At 35.5% G+C, this 8,911-nt stretch overlaps 3 protein-coding genes across 3 annotated transcripts in view; 1 reads left to right on the plus strand and 2 right to left on the minus strand.

The window, feature by feature from the left end:
* On the minus strand, positions 547–1,717 carry LOC104721264. The gene is made up of 2 exons (XM_010439205.1): positions 1,542–1,717; positions 547–1,169 (listed from the first exon to the last, which is right to left on the minus strand). The coding sequence occupies exons 1-2, from the start codon at positions 1,715–1,717 to the stop codon at positions 590–592; spliced, it is 756 nt and encodes a 251-aa protein (XP_010437507.1). The 3' UTR covers positions 547–589.
* LOC104721266 (cytokinin riboside 5'-monophosphate phosphoribohydrolase LOG5-like) lies at positions 2,868–4,821 on the minus strand. Its single transcript, XM_010439206.2, has 7 exons — positions 4,307–4,821; positions 4,115–4,212; positions 3,968–3,998; positions 3,783–3,882; positions 3,535–3,605; positions 3,293–3,436; positions 2,868–3,172 (listed from the first exon to the last, which is right to left on the minus strand). The coding sequence occupies exons 1-7, from the start codon at positions 4,412–4,414 to the stop codon at positions 3,047–3,049; spliced, it is 678 nt and encodes a 225-aa protein (XP_010437508.1). The 5' UTR covers positions 4,415–4,821; the 3' UTR covers positions 2,868–3,046.
* LOC104721267 (lysine histidine transporter-like 7) overlaps positions 8,590–8,911 on the plus strand; it is a 3,918-nt gene continuing 3,596 nt past the window's right edge. The window contains exon 1 of the mRNA XM_019231674.1: positions 8,590–8,901. Coding sequence (XP_019087219.1) covers positions 8,775–8,901 — 127 coding nt within the window. The 5' untranslated portion in view covers positions 8,590–8,774. The remainder of the gene's footprint in view (positions 8,902–8,911) is intronic.

Genomic DNA, 8,911 nt, shown 5'->3' on the forward strand with positions numbered 1-8,911 from the left:
GAAACAAATGTAACAATCTCCTTCTCAATTAGGAGAAAACAATCACGCGCCATTTTTAGATTTTCCTTCACGAGCATAAACCTTCGTGGCTGCTTTGCTCCAAATATTTCACTACTTTTCTTGACCAAATATGAATATTCCTAAGAAACCAAACATTTTCTTGGGGCTAAAGTAACAACTCCACTTGACACATGCAAAACCATTCAAGGTTTCTCATTGGATTGAAGCATATGATACTAGCGTAACTCGTGGATGCATTCATGTGCACACCATCTTAATTATCTTAAACCTTCGTTGGCTGTTTTAGATCTTTTCAGCCATGTTAGATTTTTCCTTTAAATAAGCCCAATAAGATGACACATGATATATGTCGGGATACAGGTTTTGCATTGCAAAATATAGTATGGTGAATCGAAAGATGTAACAAGTTCAATATAAAATTCTTGTTCCTTGGAAAATTTGAAGTACTTATATGTTGAGAAAGAAAGAAGAGATGGTAGACCTTAATTATATCAAAGAACGTTGTATTAGCTTTGTGTTAACAATTACATATCCTATTTATACAAAAATTTGTGGGCACAATGACCAATTAGATGTTAAGAATTGAGACTCTGTATTTGATTAATGATTTAGAGAGTGACTCAATTCCATCTTCAAGATCTTGAATGCATGCCTCTAAGATCTGCACATTCTCCACCTTCAAAGACTTATCTGATTGGAACTCCAAGTCGACTATCGTGAATTCATTTGCTTCAGCTTCACATGTAACTGTGCTTTGGCTTATCATCTTTGAGACCACTGACCACTTGCCACAAGCCTTCGATCCGGATATGAAGCTAAATATAGTTTCAAACAAAGCAATTGTTACAGTTTCTGCTTCTCCAAACACAGCCAAAGCGTTGTTGTTTTTGTTTTGGCCGGTTTTCAAACTCTTGAGTACTTTTTGGAATGATTTTTTGAGAAACTTTCTTGAGGCTAAGTATTTCTTGACCTCAGCAGATAGATCTCCACGCTTTCTTCTTACAATCGATTGGATCTCCTTGAGACTCTCTTTCGTTTGTGACAAACTATCCTTGGCAATGTTGCATAAATCCAAGATCTTGATGGATCCATCAAGAAGCTTCTCAATCTGATCTTGAGATAAAACCTGGTTGGTTACGGATAAGCTGTTGGATATGGGTTTGCCCCCAACATTTACAGAAGCCCAAACAGAAGATCTTAGGAGGTTTTGGGCTTGAAGTCTTGGATCTGGCCCATCTGGCCGCAGGGGCAAAATCGTCATTTTACAGGAAGACAGAAAGAGCCCTAGGTCACTGGCCCACTATAAATACCTGATGTCGTTGTCACATCAGAGGATCCACTTTTTGGACAATTAGAGAGAGAAGAGCTATAATTTTCGTATTAACTGCGCTTTGCTCTTTAATTGTCATTTTCAGTAAACCCTTGCTCAAATTCTACGTTAATAAAAGGACCAGTTCCGATTTATTCCCACAAAAATCCGTATCATCTATATTGTCGATTTCATACATCAACATAAACGAATCATCTTTTCAAGAGAATCATGTAAATCTTGAAGGTTGCTAAATCTCTGGCATATAGAAGAGGAAGAAGCTGCCTCAAAAGATCTCAATCGGGTCAACTGCTCATCTACATGAGCAGCTTGAGGGTGTTGCCTTGAAGGGTAGCTGTTAGATCGAGAATGGAAGGAGACTGCCATTTTTTTGTTTGAGCTTTCTTTCTCTGTTTTGAGATGCAGGGAATGCTTAGATGTTTGTTCTGTCTTCATTGGCTCTCCGGTCAATGCATTTATACAACATTAGGGAAGGAATCTTAAAGTGGTTCAAAGTTGAATAATAGAAACCGATGTTTGTGCAATGTCTCCCTCCAAACACTCACCCCAACGCATCATCCAATGTGCAAAAGCAATATATATGATTCAGATCTGATCACATGAATTAGTTAGGATTCTGCATCTTATTGGTGTAGGAACATGCATAACCAGTAGGGCTTGTCTCCTTCAAGCATATATGATATTAATTTGTGCCACTCGTGGATATATACATTAGTGTATTCAGATATTGTCTGCCTCCTACACTGCAAAATTTTGATTTGTTTTAAGTATTTATAAGGCTCGTGTAGTTGTGTCATGTACTGTAATATGAAAATATCTATTGGTTGCACATGAGATTTTGAGAGCGAATGATTGAACGGTGCTGTTACCATATCAACTCCAAGGGGACAAGCCTTACTGGACTTGTTGCCTTAAACTAAGCCAATAAGGTGCAAAATCCCTCGTGCACATCCATTTCTTGTTTTATTATATTCAAAATATTATTTTGCATTCTTGGATATGAAACACATCATACATTGATGGAGGGTGACTCTTGCATAAACATCGCTAAAAATAAAATAAATAAAAATTGCCGGAGGTCTCGTAATCTTGATTGTATATATGAATGGACTGATCTCTAAGCCTTCTTGTGATCAAGAGAGGGAAGTTTCTGTGGAGAAAAATCAGATCCAAAAACATATCAATTTCATCACGAGATTGATTTGTAAATAGCCGTGTGATGATCTCGCCCTTCCGTGTGAATTTCTTGTATTCAATGGTTTGCTCAAAACGACACAAATAAAGATGCAATTCTTTTTCTATACAGTGTTACTTTTGGAACCGTGTTTCCCAGGAAACGCATCACGTCGATCACTTCGAGTCGGCGAGAACTAGCTAGGGTTCTCTGTGGTTGATGCTTGGAGGATATTAATTAATACAATACCTGCAACCGACCCAAGAACTGTTTTACTTGTGATTTTTACACACTGATGATGTTCCAGTTTTTTTTAATTCAGGATTTATCTACGTTACTACGTACATCAAACACCGACCACATCCATTATAAAAGTATCAAGAAGTTATGGTCGATGAGAACGTCTCAAGAATCAAAACAAAAGAGGAATAGAGAAACCCAACAAAGCAACGAACTTTATATTTTCTCATAATTTTATCACTACACTTTTTTAATTCTTAGACAAAAGACACTCTAAAAGTCTAAAGAGCAATCTCAGCCTGCATGCTTGTGTTAGAACAGAACACTGCTTGTTGCGGCTGTTGCACTTTCTTCTCAACCTCCCACCTAGATTTTGCTATGACTCCATCACTCACTGGATTATATGCCTGATGAGGAAAATCAAAAAACAAAATATCAATTTCCGAATCAAAGTTTTTCTCTTTGATATCTTTATCAGAGAATCTCAAGGAGAGAAAAGCAAAGCAATATTTTGGTGGGTACCCCACCTCAAGTTTTTGGACAAGCTCTTTCGCATTAGGGGCAGAGACAAAGATGTGACGCTGAGATGGCTTAATAAAGCCATCATCAACGGCTTTATCAATGAAAGTGAGGAGGTAATTGTAATAACCATCCACATTTAACAAACCCACCTGTAAAAGTTCCCCCCAAAGTGGAAACACAAATGATCAATACTGTATTATAAATTTGGCTATAGAGATTCAGAGAGAGTCATTTTAACAGTACTAACAGGCTTGTCGTGAATTCCAAGTTGTGCCCATGTTATTACTTCCAATAACTCCTCCAGTGTTCCATAACCACCTGATAACCATTTGCAAGAACAGAGCAACTAAGAGTCAGTTACAAATGAGTCTTGTATTGGAAGAAAGATTTAACCTTGAAACATCCGGACCCAGTTTTAAGTTTGTAACCAAACGACTGAAAAACATTTTCAAATTTTACAAAGTATCTATAAGCTAGTAGTCAGTTATTATGTACCTGGTAGTGCTATGAAACAATCCGAGTGGCGTGCCATTTCGGCTTTCCTTTCATGCATATCCGTTACAGCTTTTACCTCACCAAATGTTTCTCCAGTTATCTGTCACAAAATCACATTTCACAGACGGCTCTTTTTGAAAAAACAGTTTAATCATTTAGGCTAAGTCGTAAAAGTTTATGCCTACCTCTTTGTCCATAAGAGTCCTTGGTATGATCCTAACCCATGAAATCAGAGCAAAATGGAAGCACATCACACAACTATGTTGTTACTATAGACTATAGTAGTGAAAGGCTCAAAACTAAAGTGAAGAGGTCATAGATTTTAAGCATACCCTAGTACATGTCCTCCAGCTTCATGAACAGCTTGTGAGACCAAACCCATGAGACCAATGCTTCCTCCTCCGTACACAAGATTCAATCTCCTCGTCACCTGTTTCACAAAACAGAGGAAACAGAGAGAAAACTCAAGACCCATTTCAGGGGTTTCAAGACTCTCATTAATTAAGATTTAAGCATAACCAAACCAGTTCTTGAGCTAGATCAGTGGCAGCATCTCTGTAGCAGTCTCTGTTTCCGCTGCTGCTACCACAGAAGACACAAACCCTCTTGAACCTCGACTCCACTATTTCCATTCTCTTAGCCAAATCAGTTAGCTTTTCTTCTTTCTTTCTTTGTTTTTCTCTGGTTGATTTGGGGGAAAGATAAGTTTCTTTCTTGGAGGATGAACGTGTGGTTCAAGCTAGCTCATTTTTGTTTCACTCTGTGTTGCAACTTAGACAATGAGACAAGAAATTTATATAGACACAATCACACAACAAAGCAACAAAGACAGACAGTACTGTTCCATATATCCAATTGTATTCAAGTAACAAGCTTTCTTCTTTTCCTTTTTATGGTTGAAAGAGTGGGTCGCTTTTTTGGTTAAAAACAAAAAATACACTTAAAGATCAATTTAAATTCAAAAGTTGATCTTTAACAATAACGAGAAACTTAAACAGAGTTTAGAAAGTAAAAGTAAAGCATTTGGATGGAAGGTTAAAACCAAGTGTGACGAAACCCAAAAAAAACTCTTAAGTAAATTCTTAGGTGGAAAGGTTGTCATTTATTAAGAAAACATTGATTTCTCTCGTTCCTAACTTCATTTTCAAAGTTGGTGTGATGATGTCATAAGACCCTTTGTGTGTTAGGTATATACTATATCTTTGGTTTTTTTTTTTTGTTTTCTAGGAAGGATGGTTCATCATCATCAACATCAACGAACCGTTTTTTCTCAACTTTTCTCCATTCAATGTTTCGTCCTTTAGGCTCAACGTGTCGAGTTCGGGTTGATCCACACTAATGGCTAAATTTGATGGATCCCACATTATGACCCATACTTGTTGGTGTATACGTGTCAACGAGTAGGGTTCTTCTATTGACACAACATTCCATTATTAGTTTGTTCGGGTTACACATTGTACAATGTACCTGCAGGCTTTTTGCGTAGGAGATTGCATCTAAACGACACGTAGTTTGCTTTTCTAAAACCCAAAACAGCACTCACTTCTTCTCGTCGTCTTTTTGGGTCAATGCCTAACTTTGACTCGGTCAAAGAAATGCTATAATTTCCCCACTTTAACTACCTTTTCCAAACATGATGCATAATATAACAAGTAATCTGCTGGCTCATTCAGTTAGGACTTGTTTTTAGCTAAAAGCTCTCTGTTACGAATGTGTTTTCACGAACATGTTGAACTTCGTGATACTGTATATCCGATGGGTTTGGACGAGCTTTTGTTTCTATTTTTGGATCTCTAAGCCCAATATATAGGCCCATCGAATTTTTAATTTTTTAATCCAATGTAACTGAAACTATGAAAGACCTACAATTGCGCAAATCCACTTGGCACACTTTTGCATTCAGAGGCATATTCAGCAACCAGTTCAAAGTACATTTTTAATTACTGTAGTGCATTCGTCTCTTTTTAATAATCTACATTAGTATTTGTATACGTGTATATATATATATTTGTATTAGTACATTTTCAATTAGTGTTTTCGTCTCTTTTTTAGCTTTGTTTTTTCTTCAAATAAGTTAGTGTGATCCGATGGTGATACTCATGTGTATTAAATGATAAATCAAATAAATCCATTTAGCCGTCAATGGATTTACGATATAAAATATAGCGACCTCAGTTTAATTGGGTCCGACGCATGCTTTTAAAAAATAAGATTGAGGAAGTAAATTAATCCTTGTTGCCTTGCCGGTGTATTTGCAGTTTTGCACACTTTAGCAATATGTCACACTAGACTCAGCTCCCTTAATTCAAAATTGGCCGCTAAACGAACGATCAAGTTGAGATGAAATGAACAGAACATATCTGTTTAATACTTAGTACCATTCAGAAAAAATATCACAAATTCGTAAAGTGACTGATGAATGATGATTAGTTGTTCTTTTACTTTATGCCGGTTTTACATTACCAAATGCATGTGAGACAGCATTATAGTGATATATATAATTCATGAGACAGCATTATAGTGATATGTATAATTATTTTGCTTTCATGTTTCTGATATAATCTAGACATCACCATCACCTAAAGGAACGGGGGAAGCTACTAGGCAACCTCAATCGAGGACCACTTTACTTATCGTTACTTTTGGAACTTCGACCACTCGTCCTACTGCTAAATTATTATTTTTAATTTCATTTTAACAACATTTTTTTATTTATGAAAATGATGATTTAAAAGTATCACCAACTCGTATCTCGACCGACACCTACAAAATCTTGTAATGCCAAAGCTGACTCGATCGTCTCATCTAGCAGTATTCAACTTGACACAATCTAACGCAACCCAACCTTCAGCCTTGTTTTTTTGACTTGAGCTTACAGCTTAGCCACACATAACCAGATGAAACCATTTGTATCTAACTGATGATTTGGATTTTTTTGTCGTCATTAAAATATTTTTATTGTAATACTAGTAAATTATCGTATCTATTTTTATCTTATCATAAATAAAAGAAAATGAAAAAGTACATACATATTTTGCGTCAATTTCGTAAAATTCACTAGAGTTTACAAAATCTTCCGATTATTTCATGATTATGTTTGATTCGATCTGTTTTGTTAGTGGGAGTTGATGAGCTTTGCTTTTGTATGAAGTTCGACGAACAATTATTCTTTTTGTAATTTTCTGTGAAATAAGATATTTTGATTTCTTTTTTAGTTATTACGTACAAGCAAACACTTGCATAGTGCCAAGTGTCAACACTTGCGCAGTATACTAATTCGAACATTATTATTCCAAACAAAAAGAAAAAATATCACAAAAAGAATCAAAATTGGGTAATTTTCCTAATCGTTGTTAAGACTTTTCAATACTTCGATCTGTGATCACGAGGAAACTACCGAAACACATAAAGAGAATTCAAATTCAATTTTGTAAGTTTTGGTGATTAAGGAAATTCAATTCTGTAAGTAGGCTGTAACATAGATAAACTAAAAACTCCTTTATCATAAAAAAAAAACATAGATCGTGAATTGGGTTAATGTAACAACGTAATTTTCAAATAGAAGGTTTGCGTAACTCCACGATTATGCGCCAATGCATTTAAGAATAAAACGATATTCTATGGAAGAGTACTGAACTAAGGATTTAAACATGGAGTATATATCCAAAACTTTATTTTTTTTTAGAAAAACATGGAGTCAACTTTGAATTCCGAAACTTTTGGTTGACTTATATTTAAGTTTTACTTTACTTATAGCTAAATTTGACTGGTTTTCGTTTCCTCTAATTACCTGACCCCAAAAATAAACAAAAATAACCTGTTACCAAAATGAGATAGCAGTATAGTAATTAGATTTTTTGTTAAAGTCAACTTCAACTTTCTTCTTTTGATTTGATTCGCAAAATAAATGTGAACTTTGAAAATGAATGTTGCAATATATTTTTGGTTAAATTTTGTTTTCATACTTCGAAGCAATTTTGGTTTTAATACATTTTAGAGATGGATCAAATAACCATTATTAGCTTGAGAGCATATAGATACAACAGTAATAGAATAATAGTATCGAATTAAAAAGAATAGATTACAAAAATACCAAGAAAACAAGATATCCGCTTCCCATTCACTCCTAATGCGCAGAAAAGACAAATGATGTACCTACCAACTAATCCTGACTTACCACTAGACTTGAATCTACGTTCTGAAGCTAAACTTGAGACTAATCCTCACTTACAACAACTAGACTTGAAGCTACTTTTGAAACTTTGGTTTCAACAAATAAGAGAGTTGTGAAAGTAGATGACTAGATGCCTACTCTAAATCCTTTTCCACATACTTTTAACTTGTTTTATAGCAAAAGTCGAGTCAAAAGCAACTCACATGCACGTTTATCATCTCTAACTACTTGGGTCGTCTAAAGTGTAAAAACAAAGAGACGATGGGTGGAAGCTCGGCTCAAAGTTGACGCCGGCTTTGACCAAAACCCCGGAAGAGCGAAACACAAATCTAATGCAAACCAGTTTGGTAACTGTTCTTGGCCTTGACTTGAGTTATTGAAGCTACCTAACAAAATAAGAAGACTTCGATCTATCTATACCAATGGGTCCACGCTTTTGAGTACTGAAAGTGACCTAACTGATGACGTCATATTTATCGCGTCATTAATGCGTATGTCATAGTCATACTAATACTAATTTCAAACCGTTGAAAATATATTAATTAAAAATGGTAAGTAGAGATATGAATCGTTTAGTGTCGAATTATTGAGATTCTCTTGAGCACTTAAAAATGAAAATACCCTTCCTTTTTTTTGTTGTGGGAAAAAGAGATTCAAAGTCAATTTATTAATGCACCCTACCCCCAAAACAAACTATATAACCAACGAAAGGAGAGAACGAAAAAAAAGCCATACAAATTTGTGGCTTTACGTAAATAACGCGATTTAAAATCCTTAGAGAAAACAAAAAAAAAGTTTTTTTTTTGTGTGAATACAATATGCCTATAGCATTGGGCAATTTGTTTGATTTGGAATCACAAGAAAGTGGTGGTTCTGCTTTATTTATGTCACCAAACCCCACCGCAGATCCACAACCAATCTCCGGCGATAAAAACGGCGGTGATGGTGGGGGGAT

This window comes from Camelina sativa, chromosome 11, assembly GCF_000633955.1.
Source record: "Camelina sativa cultivar DH55 chromosome 11, Cs, whole genome shotgun sequence".
Taxonomy (NCBI): Eukaryota; Viridiplantae; Streptophyta; class Magnoliopsida; order Brassicales; family Brassicaceae; genus Camelina; species Camelina sativa.

What these genes read in the sequence shown, in the direction of transcription:
- LOC104721264 (XM_010439205.1), bottom strand. Translation starts at nt 1,717, where the DNA reads ATGGCAGTCTCCTTCCATTCTCGATCTAACAGCTACCCTTCAAGGCAA. An exon ending in GATTCTCTTGAAAAGATGAT is followed by an intron (nt 1,170 to 1,541) that starts TCGTTTATGTTG and finishes ACCCATATCCAA; the next exon opens with CAGCTTATCCGTAACCAACC.
- LOC104721266 (XM_010439206.2), bottom strand. Translation starts at nt 4,414, where the DNA reads ATGGAAATAGTGGAGTCGAGGTTCAAGAGGGTTTGTGTCTTCTGTGGT. An exon ending in GGACTCTTATGGACAAAGAG is followed by an intron (nt 3,883 to 3,967) that starts GTAGGCATAAAC and finishes ATTTTGTGACAG; the next exon opens with ATAACTGGAGAAACATTTGG. An exon ending in TTGTTTCATAGCACTACCAG is followed by an intron (nt 3,606 to 3,782) that starts GTACATAATAAC and finishes AATGGTTATCAG; the next exon opens with GTGGTTATGGAACACTGGAG.